Below are 24,076 nucleotides of genomic sequence, written 5' to 3'. Positions count from 1 at the left end.
GCTAATGCATCTGGGGAAGCAGCAGAAGATGGCCCAGCATTTGGGCTCCCTGCCACCTTTGTGAGAAAGCAGGATGAAACCCCTGGTTTTGGCCTGGTGCAATGCTGGCTGTTGTGGCCATGTGAAGAGTGAACAAGAGGATGGAAGATCTCTCTCTTTAACTCTGACTTTCAAATAAATAAATAAATCTTTAAAAACACAAAAAAACAATCATTTAGTAGGAAAAATATTAAATTTCAACTTACAGGGTAGGGGGAAGACCACTCCACAGGGATTTAATGCCCTCATTTCGAACGATTTTTAAAAAGGCATCCTGAAATTACAATAAAAAAGTAGTCAAAATGTATCCTTAATCCAGATACACAAACATTTACAGTTGTGTAAGTATTGGTAATTTGATTCAAACATTTATTTCTAAAATGACTTTCTTGGATTTATGTATGTCCATTCTTTTAAAACTGCAAATAAAATGAAGCATTACTGGATGATACTACTTAGAGAATAAAGTCTATATTACTCAGCGGTGGATTGTTCTAGTTACAGCTTAGAAACAAAGCTTTTGAAAGATTATTATAAAAAAGGAGGTAGCAAAATGACAGATGATTGGTCAGATAAATTCTCTTCAACATAAAATTTGAGAACATGTTTCCAAAGTCCACCATGAAATCTCTGGAGGGAGAAGCTGAAGGGATGTCTGCTGTTAACAGACAAAATCCTACAATTTGATAATAATGAGTAAAACAAAACAAAAATTTGCAAAGGATCTGGATATTTCTCCAAAGAAAACACAAATGGCCAATAAGCACATAAAAAATGTTCAACAACATTGATCATTATGGAAATGCAAAGCAGAACCAAAATGAGATATCACTTCATATCCACTAGGTAAATTAAAATAGAAAGATAGACAATGGTAAGCACTGGTGAGCATGTGGAGAAAATGCCACCCTTATATGTGACTGACAGGTCTGTAAGATGGTGCAGTCGCTTTAGAAACAGTCTGGCATGATCTCAAAAGGATAAACACAGAGTTACTGTATGACCACGTAACTCCAAATTCTAGGTATATATTCACGAGAGATTAAACCACAAGTTCACACAAACACATCAATGTTCCTAATAGCATTATTCATTCAAAATAGTGGATATAATCCAATATCTATGAACTATGAATAGATAAAACACAGTATATTCAATTTCTCCCTAAATTGATATATAGGTTTAATGAAATCTCTATAGAAATTCCAGCAAGACTTTTTGTATATATAGATGGGAATATTCTAAAATTTATATGAAAAGACAATAGAACCTTAGGAATATGTAACACAACTTTGAAAAAGAAACATAAGAATAAAGTGGGAAGTATCTTATTTTACTACTTAGATAATGCTTATAACAAAGCTACAGTTAGAACAGTGTGGTACTGACAGAGCCAAAGATATATATAAATGGAACAGAACAGAGAACCCTAAAACAGATGCACTCAATACGTCTCACTGATTTTGGATAAAGGTGCAAAAAGCAACTTAGTGGAAAAAAGATAGCCTTTCAATAAATGCAAATGAACAGCCACAGGCATCAACAGCAACAGCAAACAAACACAAAGCCTCAATCTCGGTTTTGTATCTCATAAAAAAAAATAACAGATCAAGGCCTAAAAGTAATGTAAAGCTATAATACTTCTAGGAAAAAATATTAGGAAGAAATCTTCAGGTAAGTAAAGAGTTCTTAGAATTGTTCTAGAGACCTTAGCATGATCCAGAAAGAAAAACTGATAAGCAGGATTTCATCAAAATTTTAAAAAGTCCTCCAGGAAAGACCATGCTTATGAAAATGAACAGACAAGACTGGGAGGGGCCGGCGCTGTGGCATAGTGGGTAAGGCTGCAGCCTGCAGTACCGCCATCCCATGTGGGCACTGATTTGAGAACCAGCTGCTCTACTTCCGATCTGGCTCTCTGCTATGGCCTGGGAAAGCAGTGGAGGATGGCCCAAGTCTCTGGGCTCCTGCTTCCGTGTGGGAGACCTGGAGGAAGCTCCTGGCTTCAGACTGGCACAGCTCTGGCCATTGCAGCCATCTGGGGAGTGATGGGCAGACAGAGGGTATCTCTTTCTCTGTCTCTTCTTCTCTCTCAAACTGTGACTTTCAAGTAAAATAAATAAATCTTAAAAAAAAAAAAAAGACCGGGAAAAAATATTTGCATACCACACATCCAAAACAAAGGACTAGTGTCTATAATAAACAAAGAATTCTCAAAACCTAACTGCAAAAATACAATCAATTTAATCAGAATATTGGCAAAGAGCCATTTCCCTGCAGAGGATATACTGATGGCTGAAAAGATGTTCCACTTCATTAGCCTTCAAAAAAATAAAATTTTTTTAAGATTTATTTATTTATTTGAAAGTCAGAGTTACAAGTACTTGGGCCATCTTCTACTGCTTCCCCAGGCTAGAGCAGACAGCTGGATTGGAAGTGGAGCAGCCAAGACCTGAACTGGTGCCCGTATGGGATGCTGGCACTGCAGGCATCGGCTTTACCTGCTATGCCACAGCGTCGGCCTCAGAAATACAAATTAAAACACAATAAGATACCACTACACATCTCTTAAAAAAAATAATGAAATAAAGAAAGGAAAAAAGCCAGGTTTTCTGACTCAGAGGGTTAAGCAGCTGCTTGGAATATCCACATCTGATCCTGGAGCACTTCGGACTGAGTCACACCTCTGCTTCTTTTTTTTTTTTTTTTTTTTTTTTTTTTTTGACAGGCAGAGTGGACAGTGAGAGAGAGAGACAGAGAGAAAGGTCTTCCTTTGCCGTTGGTTCACCCTCCAATGGCCGCCGCGGCTGGCGCGCTGTGGCCGGCGCACCGCGCTGATCCGATGGCAGGAGCCAGGAGCCAGGTGCTTTTCCTGGTCTCCCATGGGGTGCAGGGCCCAAGCACTTGGGCCATCCTCCACTGCACTCCCTGGCCACAGCAGAGGGCTGGCCTGGAAGAGGGGCAACCGGGACAGAATCCGGCGCCCCGACCGGGACTAGAACCCGGTGTGCCGGCGCCGCTAGGCAGAGGATTAGCCTAGTGAGCCGCGGCGCCGGCCACACCTCTGCTTCTAATCCAGCTTCCTGCTAATGCACCTGGGAGGCAGCATCTGATGGCCCAAGCACTTGGGTTCCTGCCACCCACATGGGAATCCCCCAGCCCTGAATGTTGTTAGGCATTTGGAAACTGAAGCGGCAGACAGAAGACCTCTCTCTCTGCCTCTCAAATAAACAAATAAAACTAAAAACAGCAGTGGCAACACTAAATTCTAGTGAGGATGCAGAGAAACTGGATCACTCACATAGAGCTGATGGGAATGTAAAACGGCAGAGTCGGTATAGAAGACAGGTTGGCAGTTTCTTCAGTGCTAAACATGGAACTTATCTTGCTCATTCAGCAGTAGTACCTGAGGGCTTTTATTCCAGAAATGAAGATTACTTCATAAAGAAAACTATAAATGAATGTTTGTAGGAGCTTTATTTGTAACAGCCAAAAACTGGTAACAACCCTGAAAACAAATTGTGGTATACCCACAGCATGGAATACCACTAAGCAATATAAAGGAACAAATGCTTGGTTTATCCAACAGTATGAATGAATCTGCCATCTGTGACACCTGCATCCGGTCCAGCTCCCTGTTAAAAGCACCTGGGAAGGCAATGGAAGATGCCCAAGTGCTTGGGCCCCTGCATCCACATGGGGAACAAGAAAGAAGCTCCTGGTTTCTGGCTTCAGACTGGGCCAGCTCCAGCCACTGCGGCCATTTGGGGAGTGAGCTAGCAGATGGAAGATCTATGTCTCCTTCCCCTCCCCCTCTCCCTTTCAACTAAATAAATAATTTTTTTTTTTTTAAAGGAGGACAAATTAATACTTTCTTGGGGTTAAGAAGTAGGTGACAGAACAGGAAAAGAGGTATAGTTCTAAAACAGAAATAGGGGAGCAGGCATGCGGTGTATCAGTTAGGCTGCTGCTTGGAATGCTTGCATCTTTATTGGAGCACCTGGCTGGAGTCCTGGTCACTCTGCTTCTCATCTGGCTTCCTGTTAATGCACGCCCTGGGAAGGCAACCAAGATGGCTCAAGTATCTGAGTCTTTGCCAGCCACGTGGAAGACCCAGATTGACTTCCTGGCTTTCGGCATCAGCTTGATCCAGCTCTGGTTGCCATGGGCATCTAGGTAGTGAACTAGGGAACTGAAGTTCTCTTTCTACTTTTCAAATAAAATGAAAATAAGTAAATAAAACTATTTCAAAAAATTAAAGGGGAACAGGAAAGATCCTTGTGGTGATGGAATTATTCTTTACATTAACTGTATTAATGTCAATATCCTGGATGTGAAATCTTACTAGTTTTATAAGATGTTACCACTGTGAAAACTTGGTACAGGAGATCTGCCTTTCTTTAAATTACTTTTGATCTAAAGTTATGCCAAAGTAAAAAAAAGAAAAGTATAATTTAAAAAACTTAGCCTCTCTCTTTTCTTACAGAAAGTGTATGAACCAATGAAAAGAATTAACAGATTTAAAAAGCAAAGAATTTCCTTTTTATTGCTTTAGAATGATGGACTTACTACTTCCCTGCAATTAGAAACATTTTATATTTAAAATTAAATGTAAAAACAAAATATACAGTGATTCTAAAAAATATAATCTTCTTACCAATGTACCACGGAAGTTTCCTGGCTTCTTATACCATGCTTTGCTGCCTCCCTCTTCACAGACACACACATGATCCATGAGTCCATTACTATACACAAAACATTTTCCTAACAAAAAGGACACCAACTGTCAATAACTGCTTCATATAACTATATTATTTTTACAGATGAGGAAATTGAAAGTGCAATGTGGGGGCTAGAAATTTATGAGAAAAGGAATAACACTGAAAAAGAAAAATATCTCTATTTTCTAAGATGTAACAGAATTTGATTTGCTTAATGATACAGCGCTGGGCTCTAAACTTACAATTGTAAAAATAATAAATGAGTGAACTTTGTTTTCAGAACTTTAGTAAGAAAATGTACATACAAATAAATTTGTTTCCATTATCTGAAGGAATGGAGAAATAAGACAAAGGAGAGACTGTTGTGAAAAGAGAATATGGATGTATGTCTTCTCAATTTCTCCAGAAGAAAACTAGGTGGTATGCAAAGGAAACGGAGACTAAAATAGAATATGAGGGGCTGGCACTGTGGCACAGCAGGTTGAAGCCCTGGCCAGCAGTGCCCACAAGCTATATGAGCACCAGTTCAAGTTCCAACTCTCCACTTCTGATCCAGCTCCCTGCTAACACACCTGGGAGAGAAGTGGAGAACAGTACAAGTACTTGGGCCCCTGCTCCTACGTGAGAGACCTGGAAGAAGCTCCTGGCTCCTGGCTTCAAATCAGCTCAGCTCCAGCCTTTGCCACCATTTAGGGTGTGAACCAGCTGATGCAAGACTTTTTTCTCTCTGTCTCTACCTGTAACTCTGTCTTTCAAATAAATAAAAATGAATCTTAAAAAAAAAGATTGTGAAGAAAAAATGTTCTCATCAATGTAGATAATGTTATACTTTCTCCCCTACTCTGTATTTGTGCTGCTTGCTCTAATCATTATTTGTCAGTCTCTGCCTAATTTACTACAACTTTCAGGAGAATCAACTCCTTTCCATTTACAAGATTCCTTCTTGCTACCAAAATGGTTTACTCTGTTTCACTGCATATAATTCTGTGAGCTTCACACACAGAGGGAATAGAATGAAAAGTTGTCTTTGGTGCAAAAAATATGGATACTTATGCATAGCTTTTTCATGATAAGCACTTTTCATGAACTTTTTGAAAAACTTTTGTATATACTATTTCAAATTTTTTTCACCAAAATAAACTCATTTTAAAATTCCATTTTCCAACAAACACTTTAAAAACACCCTTTATAAATAAGTGTCAGTGTTTCCTGCTTTTAAGGCTTTCTTTAATTTATAGGAAACATCTTTCTAGCCTCTTCCTACAATCATCTATCCTTCTATTCATCTGAAATACAGTAGCTATAAATTTTATCTCACAGTTATGTATTCGGCTGAGAAGCATTTATATCTGAGCCAATTTTCTCAGTCTAGTCTATTTTCTTCTATTTATATGTCTGAAATGCTAATAGCATTAAAAGATTAAGGGATTATCACTTTTGCCTCTTACACTAATACATAATTATTTGTCTCAAATTCCAGAAAAATTACAGACCAATTAAGCAAGCTGTCTGGTGAATTCTCAATCAATATATTAAAGCAACCATTGAATGATTGTCATGAATACTCCAGAATGGGTTTAACTCATGAATGATGGAAGAAGCTAGAGTCTAAGGTCCCTTAAAAGAATAATTATGTTCTTACCTGTGAGGCACATATCCATATATATTACAGTCCTCTGCTTTAATTAGTAGGTTCATAAAAGTTTTATATGTGTTTTTTTGTTTTCTGCCTATACCTCATCATGTACAACTAAATGGTGAAAATGTTCCTGCATGAGGATAAAAAGGTATAAATTTCAACAAATTAACAAAAAGATAACTATGCAAACAAAACCACATGCAACAACATTTTGAAAAGTCTAACATAACATTTTCAGGAAACTTAGTATACATACCTTTGGGGAATGGGTTGTTTTGGGCTTGAAGTCGAATTTTAACAACATCCAGGGGCGTCACTAAAAAGAAACATAAATTGCAATTAGCAAGTGATACCTACAAATTGTACAACCTTCCAAACACAAAATGTATCAATTCATACTTTTCCTTATGACTATGTAATAGTTAAATTTATTTGTCTTTGTCTTGAATGTAACATTCTAATTTTTTTGCCTTTGAATTTTACTTAAAGAGGATCAGTGAAAAAGAAAGACTATAATTGCTTCTGTAATAATACTTGTACTACATATATCTTCAGCTATAATTCCATTAGCACTAAAATTAAAATACTAGTATTTATAAGGTGTTCTGTAAAGTAGGGAATAAAAAGTTCCAGAAGTCTATTTAAATATTTCAGAATAATTTTATATTATAATTAGTAATAAAACAAAATTAATGTATTTAATCTTTTAAATTCACCTCTATAAAAATACAAAAAGAAAATCTGAGTTACGTAGCCATAAATCATCTTTAACATCAAGCTGTTTCATTCCATTTAGTAGAACCTAGCAAAGGAAAATGGACTTAATTGACATACAATATTTTATTCACATTAAAGAAAAGTGCCATAAACAGTAGTTCCAAGAAAAGGTTTCACCTGAGAAAAGGGAAGTAACATTAGATGATTCCTAAGGCCTGACAGCTCTAAAATTCTGACCTGAATATACTACATCACAAAGCAATTAGTTTGTTCTAATCAATGGTTAACTTATTTAAATAAATGAGCCAAATTAGAATGCTAAATTATCACCTAACTATGTTATTTGGCTAAGTCTATAACAAACTCTAAAATAAAATAAAAAAATGTGATCCAGAGAAATTTAAGAAATTCACTAGTGGCCAGCGCCACGGCTCACTAGGCTAATCCTCCACCTAGCGGCACTGGCACACCGGGTTCTAGTCCCGGTCTGGGCGCCGGATTCTGTCCCGGTTGCCCCACTTTCAGGCCAGCTCTCTGCTGTGGCCCAGCAAGGCAGTGGAGGATGGCCCAAGTGCTTGGACCCTGCACCCCATGGGAGACCAGGAGAAGCACCTGGCTCCTGCCTTCGGATCAGCGTGGTGCGCCGGCCACAGCGCGCCAGCCGTGGCGGCCATTGGAGGGTGAACCAATGGCAAAAAGGAAGACCTTTCTCTCTCTCACTATCCACTCTGCCTGTAAAAAAAAAAAAAAGAAAAGAAAAAAAAAAGAAATTCACTAGTAATGCAAGCAACTTTTAAATTTATATTGGTTGTTACTATAAACTGTCAAGTCTGTTATTTAATGTCAATGTTTTATTTCATCTTCTACTTTAAAAAACAGATAATAGTCATAAAATTTAATGCTGATAGGAACCTCAAAAAACTCCTATTCTAATTTTACAGATGAGAAAATGAAGTCTAGAGAGAAGTAGGTACTATCCCCAGCTGCATTCACCCTGAAAATGGCTCAGCAAGGATTAAAATTTAAGTCTCCTGATTCTCTATCCAAGGTTCTTTTCATATTATCATGCTGATGAAAGAATATTAGTATTCACAAAAGATGTGTAATACTTCAGAGATAGTAAAATTCAAATGGATACACTGACACACCCAAGGTTATAAAATCTACATTAAAAATTTTACCCATTTGGGGCCTGCGCTGTGGTGCAGCGGGTTAACGCCCTAGCCTAAAGCAATGGCATCCCATATGGACGTGGGTTTGAGACCCGGCTGCTCTACTTCTGATCCAGCTTTCTGCTATGGCCTGGGAAAGCAGTAGAAGATGGCCCAAGTCCTTGGGCCCCTACACCCAAATGGGAGACACGGAAATGCTCCTGGCTCCTGGCTTCAGATTGGCCCAGCTCTGGTTGTTGCGGCCAACTGGGGAGTGAACCAACGGACGAAAGACCTCTCCTTCTCTCTCTCTGCCTCTTCTCTCTCTGTGTAACTCTGATTTTCAAATAAATAAACACATCTTTAAAAAATTTTTTTACCCATTAATGATGTCAGTATAGCTCCGGTGCAGGAGGCAAGCATTTGCTGAAGAGGTGTCACTTTGATGGTCTGTGGCTCCCTTTTCTCAGGATCCATATTTTTAACTAACTGAAGAAAAACCTGTTAAAGAAAAGTAAGAAATAAGTTTAACAGAAAAATTAATTGCTAAAAATCAAATAAACTATAAAAACAACAGCCAGAACTTATATCAAAGTGAGCACTTTTGCCACTCCTAGAAGTAAATCTGTAAGTTCTACCCACAAAAGTACCACACAGTTGCCATTACTGGAACACATTATTTGATATTCCCAAAATGGTAATGTACTTCAGTAAAGCTGTGTGGGCAGCATCACACTGGTGAGACGATTCAGGAAACAGACCCTGACCTCAGAACAGAATCAAAGTGGCTGACCAACAAGTCACAGAATCTGAATTTAAACATTAGTAGGATACCTTCTCCAATCTAGTAGAGAACATTGGCAAACACAGCACTACTTTTACTGCATACCAAAAGTTATGGCATAGGTGTAAGATAAGATAAAAACACAAAGTCTTAACAAGCAGCAGTATCTTAAAACAATCAACGAGAAAAGCAATGTATGCTCTTTTCTGAAAGTCAGATAATAAAAAAGTATAAAAATCACCTGCAGTGTCATTGTTTAGAAATAATCAACTGCAACATACAGACAGGATCATCTTTGTAAATGTCTAAGTACATAAACGATGCATGCAATGTATGCTGTATATACTCACACTGTATCTCATATATATACAAAGATTATGTGTATAAATACATATAAAAATATGTGTGTGGGAACTTGAAAAGTTAAAGGAAAATGGAATTAAAACATATGTTTTTTTGGTGCAAAAATTTTGAAATCCATGCACATCAGGGGTCTTCAAAAAGTTGATGGAAAATGAATATTTTGAAAAAAACTACACATGAATTTCATTTTTTGGTCCCAAAATACACTTGTCTTTTAATTCCATTTCCCCACAAACTTTCTGAGGTACCCTCAAGTGTGTGTGTGTATCAAACACAGATTACATCTAACTGCATATACAAATCAAGTATGTGTGCACAATCATATATCTGTGTACACACAGCTTTTTGGAAAAACAAAATAGGTTAACACCATTCATGTTTGTTTAGTAGCCTCCTTTAATACTTACAGAGATTGTGTCAATAATGACAGATTTACTCCTTTTTAATTCTTATATAGTATTTACATTTATTTAAAGTCTCATATTGTTAGAGATTTGAATTGTTGCCAATTTTAGAACTGTAAAAAAGTCACATAAAATAACCTTAAAATATATCTTTTTGTAGTATTTCTGCAACTACCTTAGGAGAAAAAGTAAGGTTGCTGGGCTAAACTATTTAAAAACTTGATACAAATTGCCAAAAGCCTTTCCAGAAAGGTTGGGCCAATTTATACTTGCCCTGCTACTGAATGAGTTCCTAACAATTCCCAACTTCAACAAATTCTCTCACACATTATATATAATTTACTTCTTCTGAACATTGCAAATAATGCCCCTTTATCCAATATACTTAAGAAAATTCTCTTTTATAATCATATCACATCTACCAAAGTCAGGAAACAATTTTGATACAATATCCATAGTTGAAATTCCAGTGTCAAATGCATCAATTATGTTCTTTATAAAAGTGAATGGTAGTCTTATTGTTTCTCTAGATTTGTAATATCTACCTACCTGGTTTAAGTCTTTTCCTCAACTCTATGCTCCAATATTTTATTGGTTGTAACATCAGTAGCTGAAAATCTGTAATGAAAAAAAGAATACAATAGCCTCACTTTTCATATAGGGAAGGGTTAATAAGTCTAAGGGAAAACAGCCTAAAAACTTCAAAACATAAACCAAAAATATTTATTAAATGCTTTCTATTAAGTATCTTGAGGAATTACAGTCACTTCATGCTATCCTAGTTAATATAGTCTGCTTTAAAAAAAAAAAAAAACAACTTTAGAACCTGAATACAGTGTTATTCAGAGCATCATTTGTAATGGGACTACTATATTTTGTTAACACAAAATTAAAGACCTGGCATCATCTATGTTTCTTGGAGGAAAAATAAAACCCTTTAATTTGAATCTAAACAAGGTTTACACCTAACTTTCAATTCACAGGAAAATTAGAAACTACAGTAACAAGATAACAGACCAGAAAACAATAAAAGTTGTAATATTCTAGCTATTATTTTCTGATTTTTCTCAGGTCGAAGTAAAATGTTTGTTAAGATAATGGTACTGCCGTTATGCAGAAACACGTACAGTATTTTCTTTCAAAAACATCCATTCTGAAGTATCAAGAGCTAAAATGTTAAGATAGCTATAGTTTGCAATACCTTAAAAATAAATACAGGGAGCTGGAATTGTGGCACAGTAGGTTAATCCTCGGCCTGCGGTGCTGGCATCCCATATGGGTGCTGGTTCTAGTCCCGGCTGCTCCTCTCCGAGCCAGCTCTCAACTATGGCCTGGGAAAGCAAGTGCTTTCAAGTGCTTGCCCCTGCACCCATGTGGGAGACTCAGAAGAATCTCCAGGCTCCTGGCTTCAGATTGGCTAAGCTCTGGCAGTTGCAGCCATTTGGGGAGTGAACTAGTGTTGGAAGACTTTTCTCTATGACTCTCCCTCTCACTATCTGTAACTCTACCTCTCAAATAAATAAATAAAATCTTTTAAATAAATAAATGAATACAGGAATAGAACAAAACGGTTGTTAAGACTTTCGGGCAATCAACTCCCACAGAGATACAATTTGAAGTTATTCAGGTACCAAGTCACCTTCGCAAGAGCTAGGGAAGCCAAGTGCTTGGTGTTAGTATAATGAGAAGATGTACTAAATAAGGCATGAATTCAGCAAAGAAATGCTTTGTCATCTCTCCCTTAGCCCCAAGGAGCCCAGTGATCACAAGAGTGCATCTTGGAACTGGTAAAACCACTACTAGGCAGACGCTAAAGATTCTTGTCCCGAGGCCACTGTCTATGGGTAGAGCTTCTGGACCTGTCACAGTCCCAGGGGGAGACCCATGGCACAATTCAATTGGACTTATATTCTGAGCTGCGTAACCCACGGTTAGTTGTCCCAACCTTGGGTTACAGGCAGTCCAATAGCAAAGTGGGCATGGGCCCAAATCATGCTGTGCTCATCTTGGTGGACTGTGGATCTGTGTGTGACCTGGAATTAAAGGAAGGTAGTCATAGGACTGCTCATTTCATTCCTCTTCATACACTAGGGAGCATAACACTGGGACTAATTTTCTGCTTGAAGGAACAGGTAGGTGGGCATGAAGACGTTACCTAGCGCTTAGGAATGCAGGGACCAGTGCATCCCTGGTGGACTTTGGACAGGTGTTACCATGACTCCAGCCATGTCCCTGCCAACAAGCATATCTGAGTAAACTTTGGCGGACTCCAGGTCTGCATTCTGGTGACAATACTCACGATGGACTGAGAGCAAGTGATCTTATATCCCGCCCTCCAGGCTGCTGCTGAGACCTATGTGGTCTTGACAGGAATGAGAGGAGTGGCCCACACCTCCTATTGCTACACAGACTGCTGTGGAAGACATATGGACACTACACTGAATCACCAAACTGGAATTAAAGCCAAAATAGCCTGCCAAGATGACACCCAAAAACACATCTTCAGAACAAAGGCGTTTACCATGAAAGCCACTCATTAAAAGTGATAGAAACAACTGATCTGCTAGATATGCAAATATTAACATAGGGATATAAGAGCTATGAAAATGATAAGCTGATGCTTCCACATGAAGACAACAATGGTTTGTCAGTATCCAAAGAAAAGGAGATTGACGTAGTGCCTGATAAAAAATTCAAAACCTCAACAAGAGATCATGCAAAAGAAAGAAAACCTATAATAAAGACTCATCATTTGAAACCTAGGTAAGAACAACAACAAAAAAAAGAGGAATACAAGCAACAAAGAAGAGACAGTCTCGGAGGCCACTGAAGTCCCATTAAATGACAAATATTTGAGTTGTGGGGATTCCTGAGGGCAAAGAGAGGAGTAATGTTACAGAAATCTATTCAATAAATAATAGCTGAAAATATCCCCATCCTGAGAAAGACTGGAATATGAAGGTACAGGAGGTCCACAAGATCCTGAACAGATACGACCAATAAAGAACCTCATTGCAGGGTGAGCGTTTGGGACAGCAGTTTAAGACACTGCTTGGGACAACTGCAACCTAGATTGGAGTGACTGGGTTTCAGTTCCAGCTTCCCTTCCAATTCTAGCTTCCAGCTAATGCACACCCTGGGAGGCAGCAGGTAATGGCTCACATATTTGTGTCCCTCTCACCTGCATGGGAGAGTTAGGAGTATTTCCATTTTTGATATTCCATTTAGGTTGTGTTCAAGGAACAGATAATGCTGAATGTACCCTGGTTTGCCAGCCCACCCTCACCTAAGACAGCAACTTCAGTGCCACAGCCACTGACTAATACCATACTCTCACATGCGTAGCCTGCAGAACTAAGAATTTAGCCTCAGAAAAACCAACATATCAGAAGAGTCAAACAGTAATAATTATTACTGAAGGTCTCAAAGAAGCAGGAGATAAAGACTAAGCTAGGTTGCCATAGATAAAAGGTTATTAGCCAGGTGGCAGGGTTTTTACAGAAGAGCAAAGTGAAAAGAATTACAGAGCTAATATGTCTAGATTCTAAAATATGAAATTTATATTTATTTATTTTTAAAGATTTATTTTTTATTTATTTGAAAGACAGGGTTACAGAGAGAGGTAGAGACAGAGAGAGAGAGGTCTTCTATCCACTGGTTTACTCCCCAGATGGTTAAAAGCCGGGATTGTGCCAATCCGAAGCCAGGAGCCTCTTCCAGGTCTCCCATGTGGGTGCAGGGGCCCAAGGACTTGGGCCATCTTCTACTGCTCTCCCAGGCCATAGCAGAGAGCTGGATTGGAAGAGGAGCAGCCAGGACTAGAACCAGTGCCCACATGGGATGCCGGCGCTTCAGGCCAGGGCTGTAACCCACTGTGCCACAGAGCCATCCCCAAAATTTGTATTTTGATATGCATGAGGTACCCTGAAAAATATTAGGTCTCATTTGATAATCACCACAAGCTGTAGAGTAGACTAATCAGAGATTATCTTCATTTATAGAAAACTCTAGGAAGGGTTAATATTTGCCCACGGTCATAAAATTTCTTAGGGACAGGGCTTAGTACCACATTCATTTCTCTTGATTCACAGCCAAATGTTCATTTAATTAGGCTAAAATTCTGCTGATGTTCTTCAATTTTGTTCAACAGAACTCTCTACCAAAGCTTGTAACTACAGACAACCCTGCCCCCATTAAATTCTTCTTGAATGAATACCCTTCATTTAAATGACTCTGTTTAAGCATGTTTTTAAGATCTACCTTAACATAATCATTCTCTTACCAATAGATCTGACTATTGACATGATAGGTAAAGAGGTTTCCATCCTCATTGGTCATGGATTCACAACCAAATCCTTCCTGCTGCAGCTACTGAAAGATCTGGGCTCCAATAACATTTTAAAAAGTTAACCTTGGATGACAGATCAGAAAAATGTTAACAAATAGGTAAAGCAAATGTTCTGCTTATTCACAACAAGGAATTATGCAGTCAGGTGAGAGTGTGGCAGAGTTAAGTATTGAATTACGTTACTGTTCTGCCTCATTATATTAAATAAGAAACATATCTATGGCATAAGACAGACTTGCTTGTTTCAATAGAAACATGCTTAAATCTGTCCCATTTCTTCTAAATCCTCCAAACGTGCAATTTTCTTGTACACTGACAAATTTTTTAAACAGTATGCTCAACTTGTCAACTTCAAGTTCATTTTTATCTAGTACTTATCTCTGCCATCCACAGAAGTTTTAATTATAGAAACCAATGACATCTTCACAAAATTAAAGGCCTATTTTTCAAGTCTTAGTCTTTTTAAAACTTTGGGATGGAGGAAGTGGTGTAGAGTTCACCAGAAAGAGCAACCGCTGAGCTGTTACTCCATGCCACGCACACATTAATAAAGCTTTCAAAAATGTTCCATTTTATCTTCACAACAGCTCTGAGAAATATCTATAACTCCCTTTTCACAGATTAAAATTGCTCAAAATTACCCAAAGCCGTACAGAGAAGCTCATTAAGATTCCAATATCTGCAATTCTGTGACTTTTGACCTTAAGCGTTTTTTCCAGTTCCCTTCCCAGTTCTGCGGCCCTCTTTTCCATCGCTTTCCCGCTCATCACGCTCCCATGACTATTACTACAGTCTCTCTGCAACTGATGCTTCTCTATCTTTTAAACCCTTCTGAAAACACTGAAAACCTTGCACTGTTTCGGCAGTTTATACTTTAAAATAGGTTCTGTCAAAAGCAATTAGATGGATGGCCAAGCCACACCTGTTCACCTCTGCTGCAGGCACGCCCCTAGGCCTGCGGGCTGTCAGCCCGAAGTCTCAAATCCACCTGCGTTTCCTCTCCCAGCGACGTCCACTGGCTCGCAAATACCCCAGCTGTCTCCCGGGGGGCTGCGCCGGCCGCCCCCGGCCTTCAGCCTAGACCGTCCGGAAGGGTCCTTGACTCTGCGCGCACGGATCGAGTCCCGCCCGCCCAGCCTGGGCTCGAGGGCGGCTATCCGCCACCGGCCACAGCACGGCTGCCTTTCGGGGCCAAGAGCGAAGGAGCGCAAACTCGGAGGAAACACAGTCCTCTTCCGCACGAGCGGAACCGCATCCCCAACTGCTTCTGGGGCATGGACACAGAAAACGGGAATGCGTCCGCGGTCGCCGCCCGCCACAATCCCGCTCCCCCCGGAGCGGCCACTCTGCCTTCCCGTCTTTATCCCCATTTTACGCCCAGTAGGGCGGACGCAGCTCCGCGGGGCCGCGCTCGGGCACCCGCCTCGGGGCCGGGGGCTGCCGGCGCCCCCCGGAACTCCCGCGGCGGCCTGGCTGCAGCCCGAGGGTCGGCGGGGGCTGCGGGAAAGCCCGCCCAGGGCAGGGGCTGCGGCCGCCGCTGCCGCCCTCGCCCGGCCCCGCCCGGCCGCAGCCTCCCGGACGTCCGACCGCTGGAAACTGGCGTACCTGGGGAGGGCGGCTGGGGGCCGGAGCTCCGGGGAGACCGCAAGGGCGCAGTGACCCCGACGGCAGGCGGCCGGCCTGGGGGGCTGCTGCGTCCACTAGCCTCGGCCACACCGCTGTCCCACCGACTCATCGGAGCGGGGCGACACGCTGACGCGCGGCGCGCCGACCCGGGGTCTGGGGTGCAGAGGGCATCGCAGAGGGGGCGGGGCAGAGCGGCGCGAGGGGCGGGGCGAGGCGCGAGGGGGCGGGGGCGAGGCGCGAGGGGCGGGGCGAGGCGCGAGAGGCGGGGCTCGCGGCAGGGCGGGGCGAGGCGCGAGGAGGAGTGTGCGGGGGGCGGGGCGAGGCGCGAGGAGGGGCGTGCGGGGGGCGGGGCGCTTGGCTCCAGAGGCGGGGCCGAGGCAGGGCAGGGCGAGGCGCGAGGCCGAGGAGGCTCCAGGGGGCGGGCCTGAGGCGGGGCGGGGCGCGCGGCGCGAGGAGGCGGGCACGTGCAGCCGGCACGGGGCGGGGCGCGGCGCTCGGCGGGAGAGGGGCGGGGCGCGCGTATAGGCGCCGCGGCCGCGTGACGCGTTTTCAAATCTTCAACTGCCGCAGCCCCCTCGGCCGTGCTGGGAGCCTTCTTCCTCCGCGCCTCGGAAGCCGGATCCGGCCCCGGAAACTGGGCCGGCGCCTGTACCTGGGCCGTCGTGTCCCGGAGAAGCCGTGTTTCCGCGGTCGCCCGGCGGGGCACCCTCTCCGGACGCAGCATGTAGGCGCCGGGCGGCTGCCATGAACTCGGGAGCCATGAGGATTCACAGCAGAGGACATGGCCAAGGTACGAAGCCCGCCCTCCGCCTTGGGTCGCCCGGCGTCGTCGCTGGGGCCTGCGGGCGGCCGCCTACCGGGATTACCTCAGCGCCACCGCGGCGGCCGAGCTGCGGGCCGGGGGCCTGCGGGCCGCGAGCCGCGCGGGGGAGGCCGGTCGCGCGCCGGGGCTCGGGCCGGGGGCCGGGGAGGGGCGCCGGGGTGGGCGTTTGCGTTTCGGGCGGAGGATTGCTGGCCCCAGGGCCGTGGCGCAGGCAGCGAGCAGCTCGTCTGATTCTTCAGCCGCCCGGGTTGGGTTGGGACGCGCAGGCGAGCGTGCGTCTCCTCCCGTAGCCGTGGGCGTGAGCGTGCGTGCGGGGACCCCCACCTAGCAGCGGGCTGTGCCCCCGCGGCCGGTGCTGGGGCCTCAGGTCCGCTTTCACCGAAACCGGTGTAGCGAGTGGACCATGAAGGCCTCGGTCGCTCGGCAGCAGAACTTGTATGTGAAACGGGCCGCCGCGCTCCTCGTAGCGGAGACCAGGTTTACAAGAACCTGGAACCCTTGAGCTTCGTGCGCGGCCGGCCCGAGTGGGCAGCGTTGGAGCTCAGCAGAGTGGCGGAGGGGCTCAGTAAACAGCCCGGGGAGGCCTTGCACACTTCTGAAGCTCCTGTGTGCAGTTTTGTTTAGTTCCGTGCCTTAGTCGTGAATGCACACGGATGCTTCCTGCGGATCCAACTGCTACTTTTACAGTAGGGTCAAGAAAAAATGTGTGGGGCCTGCTGCCTTTGGCTTGTGGTACTACAAAGAAGTATATTTAAATGCTAATAACTTTTAATTGGTGGGATTATAGGAATTGCTCCTGTGATATTATGGTTTCATGAAATACTTTTGAGACAGTAGCAACTGCATCTGTAGTAAGACATTATTAGCTCATTCTAAATATTTTTAATAACAGGTGGAATCCAAGTCAAAAATGAAAAAAACAGATCATCTTTGAAATCTCTGAAAACTGAAAACAGACCAGAAAAATCCAAATATAAGCCACTTTGGGGAAAAGTATTTTACCTTGACATACCTTCTGTGACCATATGTGAAAAACTGAAAAAGGATATTAAGGATCTGGGAGGGGTAAGTGAAAACCATACATTGACAGAAAAGGAAAATTTTGTAATCAAGTAATTAAATTGTTTTTGGAAAATTTACAACCATCTATTACCACCATGCTTAAGATTTTATTTTTAAGCAACTGTTGTGTCTTTAATGAAAAACCATTTGTTTTAACTTTTTGTAGCCTGACAAAACTTCAGGTTTCTGTGATTGGGAGATTAGTATTGAATTCCCAAAGTGTTGAGAAATGAGACTCTCTTACCTAATAGAACCACTCATTGCTTTTCACTGTAATGGTGGATGCCCTGTGGAGAGTGGGAGCACTTTGATTGTGATTAGTAGAAATCTACTTAGGTTTATATGGACTAATGTAACAATTTAGAATGTTACTGCAGAATGAGAACTTGTTCAAATGAAAAGCAAGTAAAATTGCTGTTGGGTGATAGAGATACAGAGGCTCAACAAAATAAATGTCATTAAGGAAACAAAATTTTAGAGTAAGAATTTGAAAAACCTGCTGTCTTACCTTATACATTAATTGGGAATTAGGAAAGTCAAGCAAAGTTGTACGTTTTCTTAGGATTAAGGAAGATATTAAATTTTAGCAGATATGGTTATTAAGATGTTTTCTGTCTAAAAATTTCTGGACTTTGAAGATCAACATCTTTGAACATCCTTTCAGTGCCAGACTAGACTCTTTAAGAAGAGTGTGTAATGAAGTTTCTAGAATTGCTTGTTGGTGTGATGTTTCACTTATTTTATTTATCTTTGAAAAAATATTGTTTTGCTGCTTATTTTTTGCTGAAGTAAAACATCACAACACATATTTGTATTAGTAGTGTGTAGTATAATGAACGTATCATTGAATTCCCAAAGGTTGCGTTTAATTTATAGGCTTTCTAATGATATTATGAACTATACTACCTATCAAGGTGGTCTTAATTTGTTAAGGACTTAGACATCAAATATACATGTTTGGGACCGGCATTGTGGCGTAGCAGGTAAAGCTACTGTGTGCAGTGCTGGCATCCCTATGGGTGCCAGTTGGAGTCCTGGCTGCTCCACTTCCGATCTAGCTCTCTGCTATGGCCTGGGAAAGCAGCAGAAGGTGGCCCAAGTGCTTGAGTCCTCGTACCCACGTAGGAGACCTGGAAGAAGCTCCTGGCTTCGGATCGGCTCAGTTCTGGTCGTTGTGGCCATCTGGGGAGTGAACCAGCAGGTGGAAGACCTCTCTCTACATTGGCCTCTCTGTAACTCTGCCTTTCAAATAAATAAATCTTTAAAAAAATTAAATATACATCTTCATTGTAGAAATGAAGTACATAATGAAGTCTACATAACTGGCCCAATCAGAACAGTATTAGCCACTCAATTCCCAGAGTTAAGTACCACTGTTCCATTTTGTTCCTTCAGCAATCATTGGCTATAAAGTAGCTTTCTGGGACAGGTCTCTGAAATGTGATGACTAATCCATTAGCTAATAATAATGATGTTAACATTTGTTTTTTTAGCAGCGCTATAAAATGCACATTTAAAAGTCCAGCGTGAAAAGCCTGTAAAAAGGGAATTGTGGCTAAAGCAGCAGTATGGAGTCTAGAGTCCCTGTCAACCCCACAGCAGTTTCTGAGACACTTACAAGAAACAGATTTTTAATTATATCTGCCATAGATAATAGTTGAGGGATCTTTTGGTTTTATACATTTCAAATCTTTACCAGTGGTTTGAAGTAGACTAATAAAATATTAAAGGCTTAAGTCATTAAATTTGTGCCTCAAAATTGTAGATTTTTAACTGAATTTTTTTTAAGAAAGATTTATTTTATCAGGGCTGTCATTATGGCATAGTGGGTGAAACCTCTGCTTTTGATGCTGGAATCCCATATGGATACTGGTTTGAGTCCTGGTGCTCCACTTTTGATTCAGCTTCCTGCTCATGCCCTAGGAAATCATTGGAAGATGGCCCAAGAGCTTGGGCCCTTACAACCCACGTGGGAAACCCAGATGAAGCTCCCTGCTCCTGGCTTTGGCCTGATTTTCAAAGAAATAAATATAAAACAATTAGAAAGGTTTATTTGATTTATTTCAAATGCAGACTAACAGAGGACGAGACAGAAAGAGATCTTCTATCCTTTCATTCATTCCCAATATGGCCGCAGTGGCCAGGGCTGGGCCAGGCCAAAGCCAGGAGCCTGGAACTCCATCTGGGTCTCCCACATTAGTGGCAAATACCCAAAGCATGTAGGCTATCTTCCCTTGCTTTCTAAGGTACTTTAGAGGGGCGCTGGATTCAAGCAGAGCAGCCTGGGTTCAAACCAGTACCAAACCAGTGTCAGAAGCAGCAGCTTAACCCACCGTGCCATGATAGCAGCCCCAACTGTCTTCTTAAAATATTTTTATTCATTGAATTCTGATCTCCTCGTATACTGTCTTTCCTGGAATCCTGGTTTCCATTTCTGATGCTCGATCACTAAAAAAAATCGTGTCATAAAGATCTACATGAAATATAGGACCTAGATGCTAATTTTTAAACAAATTTTACTTAAATTATACAAGTTTCATGTATTTCATATACACAGATTTAGGAACATGGTGATCCTTCCCTCACACCCATGCTCCAGCTCTCCTTCCGTCTCCCTCCCATCCCCACTCCTAATTTTTACAAACATCTGTTGTGAAAGATACTAATTTAAAATGAATTTTAACATTAAATACTAAAAAATACTAATCTACTTAAATAGATAGTCCTTGAAAGGGTATTGCCTATTTGTTGTTGTTGTTTATTTGAAAGAGACATTTCCCATTTACCACCTAATTCCCCAAATGTCTGCAGCAGCAGGGCCTTGGCCAGGCCAGTAGCCCAGAACTCAGTCTTCATCTCCCTTGTGAGTAGGAGGAACCTGGCCATTAGAACCGTGACCTGCTGCTTCCCAGAGTGTTTAGCAGGAATCTGAGAGTAGAGCCAGGTTTGAACCCAAGTACTCCATTGTGGAATGCAGGAGTCCCCAGTGAGATCCTAACCATTAGGCCAAATGCCTGCCCTATGCTTATTTAATTTTACATGGGCCCCTTATCGTTTTTATAGTATATCTCCAGATTATTACTGATGGTGTTTTTTTCTTTAAATTGAGTATTTTATATATTTTTCTGGTTTTAATTAAAACATTTTAGTATCCCATTTATCTATAGAGCACACTTCCGACAAATTCAGATGTGGGAGTATATTGGTGAATTAACAACATCATCGCCAAATGTCTTTAATAGTAGCAGGAAAAGTGACTTTTATAAACCATCTAAGGAGGAGATGGAACCAATCACATTTAGATCCATGTCTTTAACAATTTTAGCTAAACTAAGGCAATTGGAGAACAGAAATGTGAGGGCAGAGTGCCTTGCCATATCATGTACTTGAGGACAGTGTTTAATGTTTGATGTTAGCCACCATGACCTTGAGTCACCAGAAAATAAGTTCTGTGTTTATCTTTAAAAGTCACAGATTCAAGAATATCTAATAAATTGAAGACCATGGTAATGTCAACACATATGAATAGTTGATTATGGTGTGCAGTGCACAGTGTTGTGTGTTTTGGTAGATGAAAACATGAATCCAGAATCCAGTGTGTATCATACCCTCAAGTTCTGATCTAGGTAGAGATGGCATGGGTCTAATTAATTATAATACAACATAGAATGCTAGAAAGAGAGAGAGATTACTTCCATCTGAAGAATTGTAGAGAATTTTACATAAATAAAATTTGAACTAAATAAATTTGAACGTAAATAAAATTTGAAGAATGATTACAGTTTGGGCATGTGAGGGCTGAGTGTTTGGCGCAGTAGTTAAGGCATTCACATCCTGGTGCTGGCATTGTGGCATAGTTGGTAAAGCTGCTGCCTACAGCACTGGCATCCCATATGCTCTCTGGTTATGAATCCTGGCTGCTTCACTTTCAATCCAGCTCTCTACTGTTGAGCCAGAAGAATCAGCAGTCCTTGGACCCCTGCCACCCAAGTGGGAGACCTGGAAGAAGCTCCTGGCTCCTAACTTTGGCCTGGCCTGGCCCAGCCCCAGCCTTTACTGCCATTTGGGAAGTGAACTAGTGGGTGGAAACCTATCTCTGTGTCTCCCTCTCTCTCTCTATAACTCTCTTTCAAATAAATAAAATAAAATAAAATGGCATGTCCCATATTGAAGTACCTAGGTCACAATCCTGTTTCTGCTCCTTATTCCAGTTTCCTGCTGGTGTGTACCCTGGGATGCCTCAGAAGATGGCTTAAATAGTTGGATCCCTACTACCCAAGTGGGAGACTTGGATTGACTTCCAGGTTCCTGGGCAGTGGATGGGAGTCACTTTGTGTGAAGTTAGCCAGTGGATGGGAGTTCACTTTGTGTGTGTATCTATCTCTCAAATAAGTTCAAATAAGTAAAGTTAACAAAAATATGGACATGGGAGATTTCATTCAAAAATTATTCTATCAGTGGCTCCAGTATGCCAGCACTATTTTAGATGCTGGGAATGTAACAGTAAGATATAGTCTGCTCATGGAATCTCAGCCTAGGAGGAATGTCAAACAATTTAATACATACTTTACAATAGAGCATTGTTAGTATGTTAGCAAAAATATATAGAAATTGCTATTAAAAGAGGAAAATTATAACACTGCCATAGAGATAAAATTTGAGCTGAGTCTTTAAGACTTAATGGGAATGCACCAAGCAGAGTGGACATTTTAATAGAGGAAAGGGCATATTTAAAATAGATGTCAAAGTGGTTTTTTTTCCTAACTATTAATGTTGCATTGTGACTTGAGCTTGGAATTTAGATGGGGTGAATGGCAAAAAACAAAATTGTATTAGAGTTGTAAAAAGCATTTTACTCAGTTCTAAGGAGTTTAAGTTTGCAGAAATCCAAAGGAACTGTGTGATACTATTTGGCAATGATTTCTTGGATATGATAGCTAAATTATAGGCAACTAATGAAAAAATGGGAAAATTGGGCTTTATCAAATTTAGGAAGTTTGGTGCCTCAAGAACATTATCAAAGAGTTATGACAAGTGGCACCGGCATCCCATATGGGCGCTGGGTTCTAGTCCTGGTTGCTCCTCTTCCAGTCCAGCTCTCTGCTGTGGCCTGGGAGGGCAGTGGAGGATGGCCCAGATGCTTGGGCCCCTGCACCCACATGGGAGACCAGGGAGAAGCACCTGGCTCCTGGCTTCAGATTGGCACAGAGTCAGCCGTAGCGGCCATTTGGGGAGTGAACCAATGGAAGGAAGACCTTTCTCTCTGTCTCTCTCTCTCTCTTTCACTGTCTATAAATCTACCTGTCAAATAAAAAAAAAAGAAGTTATGACAACCCACAGACTGATAGGAACTATTTGCAAATCATATATATATATAAGAGATTGACATCCTGACTATACAAAGAGCTTTTCCAACTCAATAGTAAAAAATAACTCAATTAAAAATTAGGCAACGGACTTGTAAAGACATTTACTCCAAGAAGATACCTCATGGCTGTTAAGTACATGAAATGATGCTCAACATTTCTAGGCATCAGAGAAATGCAAATAAAAATCACAGTGAGTTGCCACTTCATGCTCATTAGGATGGCTACTGTCAATGAATCAGGGAGCTGGCACTGTCGTGTGCTGGCATACCCTATGGGCGCTGGTTCAAGTCCTGGCCGCTCCACTTCTAATCCATCTCCTTGTTCATGTCCAAAGAAGATAGCAGAAGATGGGCCCAGGTGCTTGGGCACTTGCACCCAAGTGGGAGACCCAGAGGAAGTTCTTGGCTCCTGGTTTTGGGCTGGCTGAGCCTGGGCTGTTGTGGTCATTTGGGGAGTGAGCCAATGGATGGAAGATCTCTCTCTCTCTTTCTCCTTCTCTCTATCTCTGCCTTTCAGATAAATATTTAAAAAAAAATCAGAAGATGACAAGTGTGGAGAAATGAAACCTTTGTCCACTCTTAGTGGGAATGTTAAATGATGCAGCCACTATGTGAAACACCATGGGTAGTTTCTGAAAAAATATTTTATACTATGTATGATCCTGCAGTTTTACTTATGAGTATATGTGTCCAAAATAAGTTCTGGAAGAGAGATTTATTATATCCATGTTCATGGCAGCAGTATTATTCACAGATACTGTTCTTCAGCCATAACATCCAACAGGTGAATTGATAAACAGAACATTGTATATACTTGCAATGGAGCGTTAACTCAGGTTTCAAAGGAATGAAACTGAAACTTGCTACAACATGAATGAACCTAAAAAATGTTGTATTAAGTGAAAGAAGCCAGTCATAAAAGGATGAATACAAGACTCCACTTAATATGATTGTGTTAGTCCATTTTCTGTGTAACAGACTGAGGATAAAGTTTTATTTGGCTCAAAGTTCTAAGTCAGGTGGCCATATCT

The 24,076-nt window shown here is 41.6% G+C and overlaps 2 protein-coding genes across 7 annotated transcripts in view; one reads left to right on the top strand and one right to left on the bottom strand.

The window, feature by feature from the left end:
- SLC25A40 (solute carrier family 25 member 40) overlaps window positions 1-15,912 on the bottom strand; it is a 39,241-nt gene extending 23,329 nt beyond the window's left edge. For 2 of the 5 annotated variants that reach the window (XM_051853376.2, XM_051853377.2), the window contains exons 1-6: window positions 15,772-15,912; window positions 10,368-10,436; window positions 8,648-8,768; window positions 6,656-6,715; window positions 4,697-4,803; window positions 246-313 (exon numbers count right to left, since the gene is read on the bottom strand). In XM_051853376.2, coding sequence (XP_051709336.2) covers window positions 246-313; window positions 4,697-4,803; window positions 6,656-6,715; window positions 8,648-8,744 — 332 coding nt within the window. In that variant the 5' untranslated portion in view covers window positions 8,745-8,768; window positions 10,368-10,436; window positions 15,772-15,912. Of the gene's footprint in view, window positions 1-245; window positions 314-4,696; window positions 4,804-6,402; window positions 6,530-6,655; window positions 6,716-8,647; window positions 8,769-10,367; window positions 10,437-14,100; window positions 14,124-15,771 lie in introns of those variants that run through there. The other 3 variants (XM_070059855.1, XM_070059856.1, XM_051853378.2) reach the window with 3 other exon arrangements.
- A 358-nt stretch (window positions 15,913-16,270) lies between these two features.
- Window positions 16,271-24,076, top strand: part of DBF4 (DBF4-CDC7 kinase regulatory subunit) — a 28,986-nt gene continuing 21,180 nt past the window's right edge. For both annotated transcript variants that reach the window (XM_051853365.2, XM_051853364.2), the window contains exons 1-2: window positions 16,271-16,582; window positions 17,508-17,680. In XM_051853365.2, the coding sequence (XP_051709325.2) occupies window positions 16,537-16,582; window positions 17,508-17,680 (219 nt within the window). In that variant the 5' untranslated portion in view covers window positions 16,271-16,536. The remainder of the gene's footprint in view (window positions 16,583-17,507; window positions 17,681-24,076) is intronic.

The sequence above is a fragment of the Oryctolagus cuniculus genome, chromosome 16 (genome assembly GCF_964237555.1).
Source record: "Oryctolagus cuniculus chromosome 16, mOryCun1.1, whole genome shotgun sequence".
Classification (NCBI taxonomy): Eukaryota; Metazoa; Chordata; class Mammalia; order Lagomorpha; family Leporidae; genus Oryctolagus; species Oryctolagus cuniculus.
This window is presented reverse-complemented; position numbering and strand designations above follow the sequence as displayed.